The sequence below is a fragment of the Temnothorax longispinosus genome, chromosome 6, assembly GCF_030848805.1.
Source record: "Temnothorax longispinosus isolate EJ_2023e chromosome 6, Tlon_JGU_v1, whole genome shotgun sequence".
Classification (NCBI taxonomy): Eukaryota; Metazoa; Arthropoda; class Insecta; order Hymenoptera; family Formicidae; genus Temnothorax; species Temnothorax longispinosus.
The window spans coordinates 17036691-17058926 of NC_092363.1; the positions used below are offsets into that span (position 1 = coordinate 17036691).

Consider the following 22236-nt stretch of genomic DNA (forward strand, 5'->3'; position numbering starts at 1 on the left):
GTGTCATTTATACTTACGCAGCTAATTTCTTATTTAATAACTATAACATATAATCTATTATAATCAAATTTTTCAAAATGTTTCATTAGTTTTGCTTTTCTTTTATATGCAGAATTGAAATTATTTGATTTAAAATAAATAATAATAAAAGTAACAAAAGAGAATTGTTGGTTAAAGAAGGGTAAATTGAGCAGTTGGTTAAATATCTAATTATTATTACTTTTTATTACAAAGCTGGCTGTGCCAAGATACATGAAAATTTATAGTTATTAATAAAACTGTTTATTTGATTCTGTTCCTTTAAATTTTGGTTAGCGAAGATTCGTGTATACATAGTTCATACTCAACCATTGTATTTACTCTCAACCAGTTTATAACTTAAAGGGACAGATTTTGAGGGACATATAATTAAATCTATAATACACTTAGCTCCATTTTTGGATCAGCTTTAAATTTTGTTAAGGATTTATTCATTAAATTACTCTCGTCAATAAATTATATTGTTTAATGGATTTTTGAAAATAAAACAGGCTCCTACATCGAGTCAATTTGCGCTTTAAAGTCGTCCCTGAAAAACATTAATAATGTAATTTATACAAGCTAACTGATATTGTATAAAAGAACAATAGTGATGTTATAAACTCTGTATATCTCATTTCATTTTTAATATACCATTGACTCTTCCTAATAATTGGAATCACAGTTGGTATTGGGTACCCGTTGAACGTACAGGATATGGATAGTGTATAAGCACCCATTTCTTTCCAAATTAACCAATCACCTATTTGAAGCTCAGGCAACATCACATTCTTGATAATTAAATCATATGAGTCGGCGGTCGGTCCCCATATGTTTGATAGGAATTTCTCTTCGCTTATTCGCTACGACGATAGATTAATAATTGCTTCTTATTAATTATGAATTTCTTTTTGTACATGCGGGAATATAAGAAAACGAAATATAAGATTACCTCGAAAAGTAATTGTGGTACTCTAGCTCGCAAGCCTAACAGTTCTTCTATGAAGGAATGGTATACTCCACAGTTCATGTAATACATTCTCATCATTACTCCGTCCTTCGAAGTGATTTTCTTGGAATGTAAATACGAGGCTAAAGTGAAGCTGGAAGTTACGTAGTACCTTCCCGGTTCGCTGATAATTCTTATGCTAGGATCGAGATCCTGTATCGCATCATTGATAATATTGACGAACTGCGGAAATTACTATAAATATATATTAACGAAAAAGAAATATGCGCATAAAGATGTCGCAAAACTTTATTTAGCGTTACAAGCCCATTTAAAATCGATTTTTTATTATTACACGGAGAAAATTTTATAGTAAATTTTACTATGCTGTCGCCCCAACTGCGGACCATCAAGACGCACAAGTTTAAATGCTATAGTTTTATAGTAAAATTACTATGTCCATAGCATTTACTGCTACGATCAATGCTATAATTATAGCATTAAATGCTATGATCGTAGCACTAAATGCTATGGACATAGTAATTTTACTATAAGACTATAACATTTAAACTTGTGCGTCTTGATGGTCCGCAGCTAGTGCGACACCATAGTAATATTTACTATAAAATTTTCTCCGTGTAGAAACTTGGAAAACCTCATTTTGTTTGATATTTTTATGTCTGTATAATAGTGCTTTCACGACGTGTGTGAAGCTAGCATTTCAAGTGTTAGCATCTCACAAATAAACTGCAAATTCACTTGCATCCAGCATAGTTCTACAGTTCCTGATAATTTTTAACAATAGTTCTGATGAATTTACTATTAAAATCGCATTTTTAAGAAATGAGATGCTAACTTCCAAAAACACCTGACAGCATCTCATCGTATTTCGAATACATGATCACGGAGGAGTAAGATTCCATAGAGTTCTCCAGTCTAGACACATTCTGTCAATAGTTCTGACGATTAAACTCCGTAGAAAATAATTTATAATTACAAAACCCATCTTGATCCCATGTCTATGAAGCTGGCGTGGAAACTCACTAATTGTTTACAGTTCTAGAGTTTCTCTATGAGTTAAACAAATAATTCCGACCATTAAAGCAAAAGAATTGATTCAAAGTTGACTAAGACGACAACTTCACGCTGCGTCTTAATTTGTCTTACAGCAGTTCCCTTACTATATCTCATCAGATTTTGATTTGCAGTTAAAAACGAGTTCTATAAAGAGTTCTGCAGTTTAAAACCAAAAACATCGATTAAAATAACGTAAAAAACTAACGAATATAGTGTAACAAATATATCAAGCTGAACGATTTTTCAGAGTTCTGGTTTTTCCAACATAGTTCTGTATAATTATGAATACATTTATGCATTTTTTAAAGAGTTCTAGACACTATCAACGTTGTGTTTTCAAAAAAATTAATACTGCCCGGAAAACGCATTTTAATACAGATAAAGGTGAGATGCTGGACGATATTCGAGAGTTCTACTGATCGTAAAATATTTTTCGCGCAGTTCTAAATGTATTTAACAATTTCCTAAATAGTTCTGGGCACTACCAGCGTTGTGTTATTTTTTAAATAATTAATACTGCCTGGAAAACGCATTTTAAGACAGATAAGGTTGAGATGCTAGTCGATATTCGATAGTTCTGGTCATCGTAAAATATTTTTCATGCAGTTCTAAACGTATTTAACAATTTCTCGAAGAGTTCTGGCCACTACCAGCGTTGTGTTATTTTTTAAATAATTAATACTGCCTGGAAAACGCATTTTAAGACAGATAAGGGTGAGATGCTAGTCGATATTCGATAGTTCTGGTCATCGTAAAATATTTTTCATGCAGTTTTAAACGTATTTAACAAATTCCTGAAGAGTTCTGAGCATTACCAGCGTTGTGTTATTTTTTAAATAATTAATACTGCCCGGAAAATGCATTTAAAGACAGATAAAGGTGAGATGCTAGTCGATATTCGATAGTTCTGGCTCGATAGTAATGCTCAGAACTCTTCAGGAATTTGTTAAATACGTTTAGAACTGCATGAAAAATATTTTACGATGACCAGAACTATCGAATATCGACTAGCATCTCACCCTTATCTGTCTTAAATGCATTTTCCAGGCAGTATTAATTATTTAAAAAATAACACAACGCTGGTAATGGCTCAGAACTCTTCGAGAAATTGTTAAATACGTTTAGAACTGCATGAAAAATATTTTACGATGACCAGAACTATCGAATATCGACTAGCATCTCAACCTTATCTGTCTTAAAATGCGTTTTCCAGGCAGTATTAATTATTTAAAAAATAACACAACGCTGGTAGTGCCCAGAACTATTTAGAAAATTGTTAAATACATTTAGAACTGCGCGAAAAATATTTTACGATCAGTAGAACTCTCGAATATCGTCCAGCATCTCACCTTTATCTGTATTAAAATGCGTTTTCCGGGCAGTATTAATTTTTTTGAAAACACAACGTTGATAGTGTCTAGAACTCTTTAAAAAATGCATAAATGTATTCATAATTATACAGAACTATGTTGGAAAAGCCAGAACTCTGAAAAATCGTTCAGCTTGATATATTTGTTACACTATATTCGTTAGTTTTTTACGTTATTTTAATCGATGTTTTTGGTTTTAAACTGCAGAACTCTTTATAGAACTCGTTTTTAACTGCAAATCAAAATCTGATGAGATATAGTAAGGGAACTGCTGTAAGACAAATTAAGACGCAGCGTGAAGTTGTCGTCTTAGTCAACTTTGAATCAATTCTTTTGCTTTAATGGTCGGAATTATTTGTTTAACTCATAGAGAAACTCTAAAACTGTAAACAATTAGTGAGTTTCCACGCCAGCTTCATAGACATGGGATCAGATGGGTTTTGTAATTATAAATTATTTTCTACGGAGTTTAATCGTCAGAACTATTGACAGAATGTGTCTAGACTGGAGAACTCTATGGAATCTTACTCCTCCGTGATCATGTATTCGAAATACGATGAGATGCTGTCAGGTGTTTTTGGAAGTTAGCATCTCATTTCTTAAAAATGCGATTTTAATAGTAAATTCATCAGAACTATTGTTAAAAATTATCAGGAACTGTAGAACTATGCTGGATGCAAGTGAATTTGCAGTTTATTTGTGAGATGCTAACACTTGAGATGCTAGCTTCACACACGTCTTTCACGCCTAACGTTTTAATCTAACTTTTAATAAAAGTAAGATGATGGTTATCGCATAGTAACTATAGGTATGTGTATGTTCATATACCTTGTCAACGTCCGTTCCACTCTCGCCCGGGAATCCACCGCCGATGTCGATCAACTGCACCTTGTCGCACCCGATTGCCTTGGAGACGGTAACTAATTGTTTGCACAACGCGATCCCTCTGGCGTAAGCCTCGTGCTCCTCGCACGGGCTACCGACATGGAAGCTAAAGCCGTGTAAATTCAAACCGAGATCTTTCGTGAGCTGTATCAAGCGCACGGTTTCCTCGTCCGGTTCGGAACCGAATTTGTGCCCCAATGACACTGGCGTGTTTTTCGAGTCGCAACGTATACGTATGACTACCCTGTCGCACGGAGACATTCGGTAAATTTGTAAATCGATGAAATCAGGTTGCCAATATATATCCCATTGTATTGCTCTACTCACTTAGCTTCAGGGAAGATATACTTGATCTTGTACAGCTCGTTTTCACTATCAACCGTCATTTGCTTGACGTTCATTCTCTTAGCATATTCTATATGAGACGGATTCTTAGTAGGGTGCGCGAAAATAATTCGGTCGCCGTGTACTCCGTGTTGCATTACTTGTTCTATTTCTTTCTGTTGAGGAGAGAGAGCACAATTATTTTGAAATATTTTTGTTAAGTGATTAAAGAAAGATTTGAAAATTTACTTTAGATGCGCAATCGAAACATGCATTTAAAGCTGCCAGAACTTTAATCACCGTTGGATTCGGATTAACTTTAATTGCTATGGATGAAAATAAAATTGGATAGTATTAAAAATCCATGTTGTAATAAGAGAGAGTGTGCATTGTTGAGAATATAAAAATAAAGAATCTTGATACCAAAGTGTGGGATAACTCTGGGTAACTTGGCGATCCATTCCTGATGTCTCTGTATGACATTACCAATGTCCGCGATATAAAAAGCGTTTTCTTGGTATTCTGTGCTAGTTATTGTTTTTATGATGTCCATATCATTCTTTGTATCTTCAAAGATTTTTATTTCGTCAAACGTAAATTGTGCCATATTAAAACGTGTATTAGAATGAAATCTTCAATATAAACTTCCTGAAAATATTAAAGAATTTATTGCTTATTTTGACAGAGCACAAATTATATTTCAATAATTGATAAAGCGACACGCGCTGCGAGTATTTATACGTTCTTTCAATTTTAAAATTTGAATATAAATTTTTATTTTGAAGACAAATTCTTATAGAATGTTTTTTAAATACTGTCCAATATTTTAGTTAATTTTATGAAGAAAAGTATGTGTATGTGTATGCATGTGTGTGTATGTGAACATCTGAAAGCCCTCGTTTTAAGGTTGCAAGATGTTGAAAATTCTATAAAATTATTGTTTTTCCGTGAGAAATAATTCTCAAAAGTTTTTTTTTTTTTTTTTTTTTCCAAGTGCTTTAAATATATCACCATAGTTTAATACATCATTTTTTAAAAGTTCGAATACTTAGCTCTATATCTAAAATAAATAGAAAAATTGTAACAATAAAATTATAATAGGCGTATAAATATAAAAAGTTGACTTACTGTATTTTATAAATTGCAGCGCTTCTAGTTGGACAGAATTATCAAAAATGTTGTATACCATATATACATGCGGAACAAAATTCAAAACGCGAAATAATCCACACGTTGCAAGCAAGATTTTATATATTATATATATATTGTTTTTTCACTTATGGCCTAACTAATACTGTATGAAAATTGTACGACTAATAGAATTTTACGAAACAACTACGTTAAGACAGATAAATAAGTAAATTTTACAGCCTGTTTTAACGCTTCTTATATGTCTGTTTTACGCTTCTCACTCTTGGAAGGTTCTGTTCTATCTGCAATTGCAATAATTACCATTTCTGTAATAATTGTAATAATTGTAATAATTGCAATAATTAGCGGAGAATGAATAGCGCTACTCTACGGACAAACTAATTATACGAGTCTGATGATAGATAATAACCGAGGACTTTTAAAATGCCAAAGTGTTGCGACGTTTTTTGTTTATGGAAGCTTTGTTACTAATGGCTACGACGCAACGTATTAGGAAAAACTGTCGTATCCTTAGAAGATAAAAAAAATTTGCTGTTTATGTAAGGAATAACTCGATAATTAGTGCCATTCACACGCTCTGGAAGAATATTATTGGTCAACTAATTTTTTACTATCGCGCATCTAAATAGTCCAATCTAATTGTGATACTTTATTTCCAAAATAAAAAAAAATAAATTTCTAAATTAAAAGCCTTTCACACATAATTAAAAGCAGAAATCAGAAAGGAGTTTTTATTGATATCGTATTAATCGAGACTGTTTGTGCAACGGCTCTTATGTGAAACACGATTAATTAGCTACATTTGGAGGAAGATTTCCTCGGCGTGATGAAGTTAAGTGGGATAGAATGCCGAATGTGCGCGCGGTCGCGTGTAGAAGCGCGGCAATTTACGGGACGTCCATTCTCGGGCGGCGAAATGCAATATGTTTGCAGTCGACGAGAACATAAATTTATGATTTACGGGGACAAAGGAACATAGGCGAGCTCGCGCGCGCGCGGGCGTGTTACGGCCGCGCGAAAATGTACGCGCGAGCGTTCGCGGATTTACGGGGCGACGCACGTTTATGATTCGCGAAACACCTGTTCATGGTCTATAACAGAAAATGTATTTATAGCCTAGTCGAGCCGTCATAAATCTGCTTTACGTAAGAGGTCTCGCGCCAGGGTTGAATTAAGCGAAAGGGTAACCGGATCTACCCCGTCCTACGGTCGGCTGATTAGATTACTTTAGATTAGACTGCATTAATATTTAAAATTAAGATTTAATTGTTATTTACGATAAAATCGCAATACCAGAGAATCATTAATTATATCATTTGGTCGACTCGAATGCGAAGAGAAACGTACATCAGAAACATTTGATAACCAAAATTAAATCGTTTTTTCTTCAGCAACTCGATTCTTACACACGTAATTTTCTGAATTAATTAACATTCTAAAAATGTAATAATTTAAATAGATTAAAAGCTTAAAAAAAAACTAATAATGCTTGCAATCCTTTGCATATAAGTTTCCAATTCAAATACATTCATAATAGTTTATTTAAGAGAAGAACAGAGGAAAAGCGCGTGACAAATAATTATGCTAATTTCGGGTCGAATAACGCACTTGTAAAATTTCCCAGATCCCGGATGCTGTACCGTTTTGCGGAGCAGCGTTGCACAACTTTGTGGAGGCGCGTGTTCGCGATGTACTCGTTATACGATCTATCGAACAAAGTACCTCCGTAGACGTCGCGGCGAGTTTATGATTTAGGGTGGGTTTTACGGGCCGCGAAGAAATATATGTGTAATTTCTGTGTATGATCCCGCTCCGTGTGTTGAGAGACTTACGACATAATGCTGGGCGCGTTCGTACGTATGACAGATAGAATGATACTCCTCCGATACTGTTTTTATCGCAGATAAAACGGCCGCAACGTCCGTCGCGCGACGCAACGACGCAACAAATTTTGTATTTGTCTCGCGCGTTTATGTTTGCAATATAAATAAACTGCAACGGGGCGGATAAAGGAGGAAGAGGAGGGGAATGCACGCGGCACAGAAGCTGCGTTATATTTTATTCTCGGCGGCACAGATTTCGCGTTATCTTTATTATCTTTCAAAATTATATTAAATAAAATTTATTGTTTACAGTTTGTAAAAATAACTGAATTTATGACACGGCGGCGTGTGACATGCCTATTCCCTCGTGAATAATGGAGAACGAGAATTTTTCCCGAGTTCGTTATTCTTCATGCCTTCCCGTTTCACGCTCCTAAGCGAGCGTAATTTGGTTTACACGGTATATAAATTTTGCGTTTATTTGCCACTTGTAACACGGAGAACGTAAAATTACGAATATACATTTACGTGGTGGACGCGTCCAATATAAATTCGAGGACCGTCTGCAACGGCAATCATACCGAATTGCTCCGTGCAGTTTCAATATTCCGCGGCAATCACTGTTTCCGGTGCCCCGGACTTTCTTTCTTGTCGTATCCCGCCGCTTTTCGTGCTCGTAAATTACCGTCTCACGTCGGTGAGGCGACTAATCATGTTCGCCGAACGGGCGGAGTGAGGGGGGACGCCCTCGCCCGCGTGCAAGTCTCGTGCGGAAATTCCGCGAAGGATGTCCGCGTGGCGGAGAGAGTTGCGGCGAGTGAATTCCCTTCACGCCGCAACAACTTCTCGCAAATGGGGGCGGGGCTCCGCTGTTTTGACGTTTATAAATAATTTTCTCCTGGCACGACCGCCGCTACGTTTCGCGGCGAAACGTGAAGACGGGAGCGCGAGAGGGGGTCGGGGTGGAGGTCGAAGAGGGTGAGCAGGGGTGAGGGGGGCTAACCTCGAAAACTTCACCGCACTACCCACGGGATCGGATTTGCAGCTGGAAAAGCGCGCCAAGGTGGTGCGAGCAACTTGAAGAACTTTTCTCGGTCGCGGCGCGCGATCGAGTATGAGGGTAGTTGTTCTGGGGGGGGGGCGCAGGAGGGTCCCGGAAGATGGGCGGACCGAGCAATTTTGTTGTTTCGCGAAGTTACAACGGCGCCCAACGTCGCGTGGCGTTTCTTCGGACGGACTCGGTCGAGTGAAATGTAAAATAGAAAATCGCTCATGCGAGAACAATCCCTCCTCCTTTTCTCCCCTCTCTCTTTTCCTCCTTCTTCGTTCAAGTGTTTGGAGATTCAGACAGGGCGACGCTCAGACAGGGAGAGATATTGCCTTCAGGGATTGTTCCAGACCGTCTCGATATTTTCGTTTCTTTTCTTCGCGTTTGTTCAAGAATGTGCGATTAAAAGATTACAAGATTGAGGCATCTTAGAGTGATTTTAGTAACTGGCCTGGATTAGCTCTTTTTTAAATCAAGATAGAGAAAAGTGGTAGAGGATATTTTCATTATATAATTTATTCTGCCACTGATTACTTTCTAAATCTGAATCAGTGAATAATATTGTGAATTAGTGACTATTCACTGATTCAAATTTAGAGAGTACATTTTTGCACCGATGCACTTGCAAGACGCAACTGCACTTGGTTTTAAATGGAATACACTTTTTTAGCATATATATATAGATTCTACTCATTATTATGCGTATAAATGTATTAAAGTAAGCTAATTGGAAGATCAATACTTTGTGATATAAATGTATAATAGTATATATAATTACATAAATGTAACAATAAATGCTTGTGTATAAATTTAGAATAAAATATAATTGTTTTGAATATTGATTGCATATATAGAATTAATCTTGGTGCATTAGCGTAAAATAGTTGGCGGAAAATGGATTTCAACAACTAATTCTAACTTTGATAGTAATGCGAACTATCTTCCGTTGCGTTCTATTTTCCCACATTCTTGCGATCGGTTTCTAAATGAATTTCCCCATCTTGATAACGATAGACACGCTTTGCTGCTCAATTCCCGAGGGAACATTCAGCTTGTTTGACCAACGCTATATTCAAATCATCCGATCGATTGCACCGCAAATAGAAACGTTCCGTTCAAGTCAGACAGACACGGTTAGGAAATTCCGTTGACTCTCGGAGAATCGATAAGTCGTAATTCAATTACCGACGTCGATACCACTGCCATATTTATAGCGCAATAATTTAATATGACGTCTGCATATATATATCCGTTAAATTATCAATTAAATTCGCGAGATAAATTTCGTTAAGCTTATATGAATCTGGAACCCTCATTTACATTGCACAATTACAGCCATGTCCCTATAATATGATGTCGATTTAATCATCTCTTTATCTGCGCTATAAAGCCTTCTATTAGGAAATATACACAAGTCAATAACCGATACAAATCAAGGCGTAAAAAACGATGGTTTTTCTCAATAAAGCCCACAATTTCACTTTGCTCGGTTAATATACCAATCGAATCTGACTGGTCCACGTATGTACATCGATAAATCTAATCTAGTGAATTCAATCGCTATACTCTACAATCTCGATGTTTATTGGGTCTGTCATCATATTCGTCATCCCCTTTTCTTTTACTTTCTTTGAAATACGAATATACATACATTTGTTTGGTTTCAAAAATAAGGGAACGCTACTGGAAATCACGCGGTTCGAACGTATGTACCTTTTAACACCTCGCGTTAATGATGTCTCGCCGTCTAATTGCACACTCCTACGGGAGTGTACAGAGGGTTGGAAACAACATCGCGCGGTAATTAATGGCCGGACAGAATTGGCGGGGGCAATCGAAAATCATTTTGCCTCGCAATTACGACGAAGGTTTCGCCATTCCGGACGAAGGCATTAACGAAATCGAGAGCACCGGCCTCATCGTCCGGCGCCCGTAAAAGGTTTACGTTACGTACGTCTCTAATTTACGGAAATCGATACCTATGCTTTGCGCAATTGGCCATGTGCAATTTCCGCGTGCAACGTTTTCATAGCGCGCACGGCCGCGCGATGAACCGATACTTCTCGGCTTTAGTCTCCCCGATTTAATTAACTCACGTGTGGTCCTTTTGACACAAATGCGCGCGCGTGCGAATTAACTGAAAATCCGTAGATTACCTTTTTATTAAGTTAGTAGTAATAATTAAACCGCGAATTCCGGAATGTTGCTCGTCTAGACAGATTATTAATTTTGCGACTCGCCAATTTTTCCCTGCATCCCGTTTGTGTTTCAATACTTAATTCGCGGGGTACAATATTTTAATACCGTTCGTATTTTTCTAAATGTATTTTATAAATTATTTCATTTTAATAATATTCTCGTTATTATTTTAAAATTTTAGTTACATCTACATCACGACGCAGTTTGGTTCGGTTTTTCTTCCCTTCGCCGTTTATTTCACGCCCTTAAAAAAATTATAAAATAATTGTTTTACAAACAGAATAAGTTTTTACTCGAGCCGCAGTTTCCTTTAGTTTCAGACGAGGCGCGAAGGGTTAAACATCACGTGCAACTGTAAGATTAATTGCTATTTTCGCGCCTTTTTTACCTTCCTCTTTCCACGCCCTTTTGCGTCTATCAATCTGCTCTTTTCACACATTTCACTTTCGAACTTCCTACCGTTCCCGGGGTGCAATCACCGGATCCCGAGGGATTCCGAGAAAGGCGACGACGGGTTAATAGCGATTCCCGTTCGGTCGGCCGGTTGCCTTTTTCTCACTGCCCCTTTCTTATCGTCCCGCCATTATAATCCGCCGACTTATAACTTTCCTGCGCGAGGGCCAGGCCGACGTTAAGGTGGCGGCTTTTTTTTCGGACGTCGCCGTCCACGAGAGAGCGGCGCGCGGCGGCACCGGCGCGGCGCCCGCGAAGAATGAGGAATGAATCTTCGGACGAATGCAAGGGCGGAATCCTCACGGAGGGATTTTAACGGAGAATATCCCGTCCGGAGGGATTTTTAACGAGTTCGCGATAACGCTCGTCGACGAGAGATTCGGGGTGCCGCTCTTTTCCCTTCTCTTTCGCCTCCAGCTCTTTTCCACTCGTAGAATAAAAAGCGTTGCTTCTCTCTCTCTCATTCCGATTCCCGTGGATTATCTCGCAATTCGTGAAATCCTGTCCTCGTATAATGCGCATGATTTTTGCGCATTACATTCGGGATAACGATCAATGAAATCGCGTGACCTAATACAAATGCCTGATGTAACATCTAAATTTACCTGGAGGTTTTGACAGGTTTTTGATTTTAATCTTCACCGAGAATTATGATTTCGTTCACTTTGAGCGGGCTTAACTTCGCGTTCGGGCCGTCAGCTACTGGATTAATTATTATTGAGGATTGATAATGTGAAAATCTTTTCATAACAATGCATACTGCAAAATGAAATATAATATTGCATCTGGAAATGCTTATACTCGTATAAAACACAGCATACAAAATTTAATAGAAATTTTTCTAAGAGCTTAACACGCAAAATCTGAATAATTATTATCCAAGAAATAGCTCTTCTACTTATTATTTTATTGCGTGACAAAGAAAGCACCGTGTAAATCTGTGATTACGTCGCGCGCGATAAATTAGTCGGTCCTCGCTCTAAGCCTTTATTATGGTTATAGTGGTTTTATTTGAAATTGAATTATACTTCGCGAGTCTCGCCAGTCGTTTATGTCTATCGAAATTTGGAGAGAGAAAGAGGTCTTGCCATTTCGCGAAACGATGACAATATAAAATCAAAGTGGGATAGGATGTTTCCTGCGGTGCCTTATTCGCGTCTTATCTTTTACGAATTCGCGAATGAAAGGAAAAACGGGGACGGGTAAAGTCGGCGGGGTCTTTATTTCTTCCTTTCCGCGAAGCGAACCTCTTCTTCCTTTCGTCTTTATGGTGAATAAACGGGTCGTAACTCCAGTAGTGTAATGATCGCTCGGAGAAAACGGTTCACCGGGTCGAAAAAGCGAATAAACGAGCAGAGGGCGGGACGGAGGGAATCGTTGTAAAAGAGGGGAATGAAGTTTTACATGAGTTTCTTGTGTCTGAGTCCTATTAATCAGATACAGATATAAACTGTAAAATAAACGGGCGGATAGATAAAAGGAAATACGTTACGTTTCTTCGAACGTTGAGCTACTTTCGCGAATGAAGAAGGTAAAGTCTGACATAAATCTTCCCGGCGTCTTTGTGCTAAATTCGAGGACGACTTCTCGCGCGAAGCTGAAAAAAGTTGAGATTTATTCAACATTGACGATTAAAAGCCCCAGTTACGAAAACGCGAGGTACATAGAAAATGATTATTAAATTACAAGTTTGCAAGGCAGTCTATCCTTAGCGAGAATGAAATTCTGAAATAGTCCGATGTATATATTCTCGTTATACACTAACCGCTTCTCCGAATATTAACTGATTGGATCATTGCACGCGAACTCGTTCGATACTCTGTACCGCGCGTAATAAAGCGAAATCGAAATCTTTTATAGATACTCTCATCAATCGGGACGGTCGTACTAAAATTGAACGAGATACCGGCTTCCAGGTTCGATCATAAATTCGGATATCAGCATTTCTCCCAACGTCCAGCCCGACGGTGTATAATCTCGGATAGATAACTCGCTAACGAATCGCGCGCTATAAACTTCCGATGAAGTTTCAACGCGTTTTGTTAATACAGTAGAAAAAGCCACCTCTGTCCAAATAATTGTTATACAGTATTTTTCGCAGTATATGAAAATTCCTTCTCTTCTCTATTGCTGCTCTATTATTTAGTAATTAATAATTATTTTCCATTTTTAAATACAAAACTTTACTTAAAAATGTGTAACGTCGATAAATATCATAGCTCTCTCTTTATTTGATTGTTATTGTATAAGTCATATTCGCGAGCACTGCAGTATATCGAACGTAACTATCCTGCGTTGAATTACAAGACACAAACAAGCGAAGGTGATGGTGATGATAGCAGATCGAGCTTGATTGAAGAAGTTTCGACTTTGCGATAGCGGTTTGGGGGACGAGCGATCGTTCGGGTCGGGATTCGAAAATGTGGAGAGAAACGAAGTCGGAGGGGAAGGTACCCTTTTTTCCGAAGGGTAACGGCGTGCCGAATCGCAGTTTATTTCAATTATTTAAATCCGCGCCCGTCGGTTCCACCCTCCTGCCGTCTCCATTCCCCTCCGTCCCCCCGATTCGAGATTGGTTTAATTCAGTTCGACGCGCGGTAAGGGAGCGCCACGGAATTCCGTCTACGTGATCAGCCTTCCGCTTCGCCGATCACCCGCATCCCACCCGCCATCCGCGCCGCGCGGAACCGATTTTCCGCAGGATAGTGCGGATATTCCGTGGGTACGGTCGATGTACACCAACCATCGAACATCCTCCTCCTCCTCTCCCCTTTCTCCTTCTCCTTCTGCTTTCGTCCTGTTTTCGGCCATCTCGCCCGTTTTCACGACTCTCCAAACGTGGATAACGTGCGGCTATCGTGGGACACCTTCTATACCTTCCGTTCGCTCTAAGCGCCCCGGCTCTATCCCTCCATATACTCGCTCTTTCCCCTGCGCGTCCCACTCATTCTCCGAATTCGTGTCCCCCTCTACCGCCGTATTCGTGCGGGCTTTTCACCGTGACGATGGGGTTTTCCGGCACAACGTTCACGAATTCGCATGCTCAGCCGCGGCTCACCGCCGCAAAATCGAAATTCTTGTCTTTCCGAGCGCAGTCGTCGTGTGTTTGTACGTATGGGTGAACGAAAACCCGCGTTTTGGGCGTAGTGGGAGCAGGGGATGGGGGCGCCCGTCGAGGTGGATAAGCTGAAACGTCGGCTTTGACCGACCAAATCGGACATTATCCGCGACGGGCGTCGAGCGTTCGAATTTTCGCTGTCGACGACGCGACGTGAAGGTTTTTCCGATGTCCGCGTAATTCCTCAGCAGACGATTCGTGTCACTCTTGAATTAATCTGCGCGAACGGCAAGACGAATATTGCTCACTTTCGGAGCGACTCGAAATTTTGTCTAATATTTTATAAGGACAGTTTATTTGTAGAATAATAGAGTAATATAGAACAATCGTACGAAAAAAAAATAAAGTTAAAAACGATATTTTTTTTACGAGAAACGCGAGGAGAAACGAATTGAATATGACAAGCCCGAAAAATACGCAATCAATACGCTAAAGCTAAATAAAAAAAAAGAGGAAAAAAGGTGAAAAACAAGTGAAAAATTCAACCCCGGTCGACCCGATATAACTTGATCCGAGCCGAATCTGAAGTTACAAGTATCGCGTACACGTTTTTCTCTATTTTAATTCTCGGTCGGTGCGCGGCGGTGTTTGCGTGTTCGTTCGGTGGCTCCGAGCAAATATTTGATTGTAAATATAGCCGAACCGGGAACAACCGTGTTTCTGCGTTACTGGGGAGCGTTCTTTACCGTGCGATGCCACGCGTGTAAGATACACAAAACCAGATGCTGGACGCTGATTTCCCGTCGTCGTGCTAAAAGGATTTCCACAGAGGTTGTCGCTCGCGCCGCGTCGCGCGTCGCGTGATTAAAGAAGGGAGCGTTCGCACCCTCGCGGCGAGCGTAATCTCAGATCGATGTTACCCCGGACGGCTTCGTGTTCGAAGCGGCGTCGATTATTGTGCTCCACCTCGTGCCCCGCTCCCCCCCGACCGGTGTTGTGCATTCAGAGTGTACGTGAGCGACATACCTATTACGCTGATCCAAGAAGTCGTCGGGAGTCACGCGATTTACGGCAGGAACAACGTTGAATTAGCCCGCGAATATATCGTAGCATGCCGCTCACGCCGTTTTAGGGATCCCTCGATCGACCGCGTGTATGTTGCACGGTTTTCGGAGGATGATTGAGAAACCTGACTACCAGAGCCGGTACTTTTTTATTTCTTTTCCTTATTTCGGAATTTCTTCGAAGACAAAAAAATAAGCCGTAAACCTACCAGTGGGCGCGCGAAAATTTTGAAACGTAAAGGGCACGTGCGGTGTAAATTACACACATTATTTTATGCTAAAAATATTAAACCAATTAATATTTTTTGTCTTCTGCTTAATATTATTTATTGTTACACATAGATTAAAACTTTAATTTTAATGTTTCTTCGATAAATAATAATCGGTCCTGAATTGAAATGAGTCCGAACACTCATTTTTTACAAACTGTTGTGGGGTAAAAAATGTACCCCACGCACTGGAGGGTTAATGAAGCGTTAATATCGAATTTTGTTTTAGATCGCCGTTGATGTTAATCTGCAGAATATTTCAGATATCATTCCGGAGATTAATTAAATTGGATTTAATAAATCCAATTCGAAACAAAGTTCCCCGCGAAAAAAATAATTAAGTAAAAAGAGCAAGAAGATATTATACTTGATACTATACATGCGATAGGTGCAGCGTAAATTTAACTTTTGGACATGAGAGAATTAAGTTCGTTGTCTTTTTTCGGAGAAAGTGCGACGCAGGGTTAACAAGATGAGAAACATGATACCAACCGCGAAGAGATGGGTGGAAGCGGTTAATTTAGCGGCAACTAAGGTTTGCGCAGGCATGCGCCGCCTGCAGTGGTTGCCAAGCTGTCGCTGGAACGCGAATGGTGTCCGTCGCACACACCCCGATCACGTTGTACCATTCTCGACTCCCAGCCGGCATCTCGACAAGTTCTGAACTCGGCTTAACAGCCGGGAGTTTTATACCCCGAAACGTAAAACGTACTACCGGCAGAAAGAGGATGGGGGAAAGGAGTTCCGTTTGCCAGCGCCAAGTTCTGCCCTTGTTAGCTTGTTCTCTTCTAAGCCGAGGAGTATACGTTAAGCCTGTTTAATGACGGGGGACCGGGAGAGACAGGATATTCATGCGGGAAACGTGGTGCGTTTTCGCAAGAGAGGGATCTTCATTATTTCGCGGACCGGGCCGCGCCCAGGGCGTATACGCGCGGAAATACTGCCGCGAACTCGCGCGGAAACTGCGATTACGTCTCCCCGACGTTTTCCCAAAACGTGATCGGCAGCTGGCGTAACCTGCGCTCGGTGCGCTATTAACGGCGCTACACGACTGTTCCTCTGATTTATCGTCCAACTTTCTTCGACAACAATAGTCGCTCACACGCACACGTGCGCGCCGCCCGATGTGTCCAAGAAACTTAAAAGTATCAATCCTCTCGGTCGTTACGATTTCTCCGGTCCATAACTGTTTCCTCTACTCCTCTATTCCTTTGTTTTCCTTTTTTTTCCCCTCAACTTTATTTCACGTTTCGCCATAACGATCAACTGTTAAATTCCGGTATATCGAGAACCTCGCGACAGGTCGAGAGGGTGAAACGCGAGCGCGTTTCGGATTTTTGAACACGGCGGATAAACGTGCCAAATATTCCTGCGTATACGAATTGATGCTCACGACAGCGGATCGATAAATAATCAATCGGCGACTATCATCGGCCGGGCGAATCGGCCGAATCGGTCGCGTCAAAAACACGGGACGACAGCGGGATGGCTGGTCGATGGCGACAGCTGCCAACAACGCGTGCAATTTTACGTATCGGCGTATGAGCATAGTGGCCTGACCGGGCGCGGCGCAGCGCGGAGCGCGGCGCGGTGTAATATATATTGCAATGTTTTTCGTCATATAAAAAATACATAGACATTGTCCGGCGCTATGCGGCAATCTGCGAGAGCGTCAAATCCATCATCGGCCGTCCGCCCCGAATATTACGCATGACGTACTAACGAATATCAAAGGAACGGTTTCATAGCGCCGTGCCCTACGACAAATGTTATCAGACGCACGCTTGACGTTGATTAATGCGTGAGGAGTCCCGCGAGGGAGACGAACATTTTTCGATCGGTGAACTAAATCTTTCGAAACGAGTGCGCCCATCAACAAATAACTTTCGGCTCAAGCTATCGAAGCATCGAATACTTTGTTCTTTCGCTCGAATTCACGTGAAAAGAAGATACATACATATACCTTTCTGTAATTTCTCAACGGTGAAAAAAATATCATTTTAGGAGGATCGTTTAGAAAAGGTCGTGAAAAAAAACGAAGATTTATTTTATCTCGATCCAGGAATAAGAACCAGGATTTACAAGTTAAAAACTCAGGCCGATCTTTTCTTCTTCTTTTCATACGCTTTTTAAGCCACCCGGAAAGTGCGCGGGTCAACCGAGTGCCCTTGTGCCACTGTAAAATTCAAATTCCACGAGCCATTCCCACCGGGGGAGAAAGAGACGGGGGGGTCGAAACGACGCGACGTCGCCTGTACACGTCCGAGTGCAGGAAATCCGCCACTCCGCCGACTGGGTGTTCCCGGAACGTGCGTCGACTTCTTCTTCGGGTTTAATTCACGGTCTACGTCAACGAGTTGCGACCCGCTCTCCGTATCGCATATAGGCCGGACATGCTAGTCCGTTATATACGCTCGGTCTAAATGATAAACAGGTACTCCGATAATGCAATATGCGCGAGTAAATTATTCGTCGAACGGATCTTCAAGCGGTAAATTTTTCAACTGCTATTTTCTGCTCGCTAATATTCTTTTCCTTGAAGCGTGAACAGTTAAAGTTTGCAAAAAGCAGATCTACTATCATGAGTTGATTATCGTTTTATCGCTATATTAATTCACTTGTTACTACAGCTCTTTTATATAATCCTTACATTTCTATATGCGCTTATAATACAAAGAGAAATATTTTCTATGCGATTTTTATTTCTTATTATTATTTTACGCGCGATATTATACTTAATAGACAGCTTAAATTTTAATTTTTTGTTTAATATTACAATAATTTTTAAATTATTTGCTTAAAATTTTCTTAGTTTTTAATTTGGAAATTAGATGTTTTTGATTTTTAATTTTGTAGTTACGCTTCTTCCAATTTTCTATTTTGCAACCAAATTTTCTTCCCAATTACATGTTGATAGTTTCGTATATGTACAAGCTCGTCATTTTCTCCTATTTTCCTCGAAACTATTCTAGCAGAGGATGGCTATATTCCGCCCTATTTGACCCCTCGTTTTCTCCCCTTAGAAACCATTGCAAAGAACGACTGGCCCCAGGCTAAGCACCATTTTAAAGCGAGTCGGCCGGCCAGTTAGCTGGTAAATACGTGAATGCAGCATGAGCTTAGGAATCTCCCGCGTCCGTTCATCCTTTATGAAAATGACGGTTATACACTAACGAATATAATGGAATGACCTGCGGAAGTGAAAATACGTTTTATTGTCGGAGCTACGTGCGCGGAGTTTTATTGTAAAACTCGATAACAAAGCTTAAGAGAACAGGAATGTTATTGAACAAACTGAAAGAGAGAGAGCACGAGCACGGGAAAGTTTTATAATGATGATGGAAATAGCATCCTAATTTTCATGGTTGAGAGCAAAAGGTAGAGAAAAGTAGCTTGAAATAAAAAATTTAAGGTAGTCACGTTGATTATACTGTTCTACGTAATTTTTTGTTTCCTCCTTGCCTTCCCGCGCGCTATTCCTTCTCTATTAATATCCATGGATATTAATAGAAAACCATGACGAGAGGTCGCTTATTTATTAAAATAACTTTAGATTTTACCAAGATTTATTGGAAATCAAATAAATTTTATCTATTGTTTATATAACCATTTCCTATTTATACATGTATTCCGTATATTATTGGCACACTTCGTACATTCCGTTCCGAGGATTTTCGAGCGCTAATGTTGTATCCCACTTTTGCGCGGGACCATATTCGTGCGGGTCCTAAAATCCATCGGAGCCACCTTACTCCGCCAGCAAATTTTCAGCATAGCGGTCGGGCAGAGCGGGAACTAATCCGAAAAGTTTCGCGGCTAAAGTTGGCCGGGACCCCGTCGTTTCCGGTCCGATGGCACGCCGTGGGCCATTGGCCCGCGCCGCGTTCATGAACAATGAGCCCCGTGACATTTCGAGCCACGGCTCTTTACTTCCGGTTTTACGAAGCTCTCCGTGCTCTCCGGAGGGCAATTGTCGTCGGAAAAATCGAAGGACACCCGCCGTATTTGCGGCTGTGCCGTAAATCACTCTCTTTTTGGACCCACTTGATCCTCTACGTTACGATTATAGAATTATTCTTGCGGATCATATGATTAGTATTTACAAAGAGTCTGTATAATTTATTTTGGTAGATGAGTTTGCGTAAAATTTTCCCCTTTGGGAATTTTCAACGTGACAGAAACGAGACACATATAATAACGGCTATAAAAGCTTAACGCGGGTTTCACATTACGATAATGCACCCGTATATCATAATCCACGAACCGCGTATTATGCAAAACGAAATGAATACGTCGAACTCTCGCAGCCGTCTGTCACGGGAATTTAATATCAAGTAAGGTGTCCTCCCAATTGTAACTTGCCCGTGGATCGTCGAGGAAAAGAACGAAAAGCGCGAGAAGATCGCGGGAACAAACTCTTTGCGGAGAATTTGCAATTCACTGAGCATAAGGGGGCAAGAGGGTAGGAGACCTCGAAAGGAGCGGCGGGCAAAGTTCGACGGACTGGCGTTGCAGCTGACGTTACCAGATATTAAAAATGATTCTCGTCGCACTCGATTTTCGTACTCAATTGTGCGGCGCACAACGACGCGCGATTTAATCACACTCTCTTTGCGTAATTAATGTCCACGAGATAAGAAGAAGTTTAAGAGAGTAGATATTGATTTTTAATTCGTATAAGCAGTAAAGATAATGCCAGCATTTCAGAATAAGGGAGAACAATGGATGAATTTAAAATTCTCGAGGGTTTTTTTCCAGGAAAGGCGAACAGAGCCCGAACGTGATTCAGAAAATATTGATCTCAGATAAAAGAACGAAATACAACCGAATCCTTTGCGGCTCGGGATCGCGTGTACTGGCGCCGGACGTGTCGGCCAACAACGTACCGTTGCCATTATCGAGATCATTATCGACATTAAGCGTCAGCAACACGTGGCATTATTACCGGAGTTTCGCTGTGTAACGCAATATAATCGCTGTAACGTAAGCTGTGTGCGGGGAAAAAAGTATAGCGCGAGTGTATGAGTATGCAAAACATGAAGGACGCGTTTCTTTCTCGTAATGTTCGTATACTTGAGACCTTAAACCACAAGAAAATGCATGTTATTTCGCGCGCACGTAGTCCATTCTCCTTTCCCTCTGCCCACCTTTGTGTTTCCAACGACAAGCTGCATGCAGCGTCGGTCATATGCACGAGGAATATTTTACAAAAGAAAAGAATATTTAGTGAATATTTTAAAATGTAAGAAAAAAGAGAGAGACACGCGCGAATGCTCAATTTGAAACTACACCTTAATAATATTATTAATAATATTATACTGACCTTAATATTATTTATAATGTGATTAGTGTAATATGGCATGTACGTGTGTCTTATAAGACGAATCTTATTCCATACAAATAAAATTGTCAAAAAATTATAGATCTATATATATAGTATAGGCAACATATACATTTTTTATTGCAATTATTGTAAGTATTTATTAGTTTATACTCACTCTTTAAAATGTAATAACTGGATATGTTCGCGGAGCTTGTGGATGTTTATATTAATGAGGATACGGAATGTCGCCGAGAAAATATTCCTTTCAAGAATTACCGATGGCGCGGAAATTGTTTTGACACCTGAGTGATGATCGATGTGACACGTGAATGGTATTTAAGTTTTTAAGTTTATTGAAGAATATTTATATAGCGAAGTGACAATGAAAACAGACCGAAGAGAAACTTAACTTGTTTAGTGCGAAGATAAATTTATATATCAAGAGACAAGCGGGAAAACACATTGAACGTAATCACATCTAGCGTTCGAAACACACACGCACACACAAAGTATACGATGTTATAAGTATCGCTAATTTCATATTCTGTATACTCAACACCTTCAAATATCTGTTAAGTATTCCCCGGTTTAAAACGTCACGTAGAAATGTTGAGATGACTTTCTCTTCCTAGCACGAAATATCTGCACTTGTCTCGTTGTCTTATCTTTGATACGACTATGATGCGATACAATATCGCCGGCGTTATCATCGTCGTTATTGTCATCGCTTATCATTTGGCCTGTTCGTTTTAGCTGAAATTTTTGCACAGTTCATCTTTTCTCTTTTTCTCTCCAACGTGTTAAGAAAAGGAGGAAAGATGAACCGTGCAAGAAGTTCAGTTAAAACGAACAGGTCTATTATGTTCACGCGGCACTCAATTTACGTACCAATCGGCCGATTTCTCTCCTCTCTATGTGCATCGAAACTCTTTTGAGCCGGCGCACTTCGAAATTAAAAGGACGCTGCGCGAGGCAAACCTCCTCAGGTATCACGTTACTCGCATGAATATGTATGCCACAGTATGAATGTACATACATAAGTGAAGCCCCGCGTGTCCTTGCCGCGTTACGTATTCACGAATTTATAATTCGCGACGGGACATTGTCGCTGGACGCTGGTCGGTTCTTCGGTAGCGATACTTAGCGTCGTACTTTACCTCGTACACTTTGCCTCGAGCACTAAATACCCAGGTAGCACATACACGTTTCAGAAACGTTTTATAA

General features: G+C 40.0%; 2 protein-coding genes across 2 annotated transcripts in view; one reads left to right on the forward strand and one right to left on the reverse strand.

The window, feature by feature from the left end:
- Positions 1–22236, forward strand: part of LOC139814196 (agrin-like) — a 139238-nt gene that overhangs the window by 34808 nt on the left and 82194 nt on the right. The window lies entirely within an intron of this gene.
- On the reverse strand, positions 195–21758 carry LOC139814197 (ornithine decarboxylase 2-like). Its single transcript, XM_071780289.1, has 8 exons — positions 21188–21758; positions 5047–5271; positions 4873–4949; positions 4627–4799; positions 4243–4543; positions 971–1210; positions 673–881; positions 195–568 (listed from the first exon to the last, which is right to left on the reverse strand). Exons 2-8 carry the CDS (start codon positions 5228–5230, stop codon positions 535–537), a joined length of 1218 nt encoding a protein of 405 aa, XP_071636390.1. The 5' UTR covers positions 5231–5271; positions 21188–21758; the 3' UTR covers positions 195–534.

What these genes read in the sequence shown, in the direction of transcription:
- LOC139814197 (XM_071780289.1), bottom strand. Translation starts at nt 5,230, where the DNA reads ATGGCACAATTTACGTTTGACGAAATAAAAATCTTTGAAGATACAAAG. An exon ending in GTTTCGATTGCGCATCTAAA is followed by an intron (nt 4,800 to 4,872) that starts GTAAATTTTCAA and finishes TCTCCTCAACAG; the next exon opens with AAAGAAATAGAACAAGTAAT. An exon ending in GTGGAACGGACGTTGACAAG is followed by an intron (nt 1,211 to 4,242) that starts GTATATGAACAT and finishes TAATTTCCGCAG; the next exon opens with TTCGTCAATATTATCAATGA.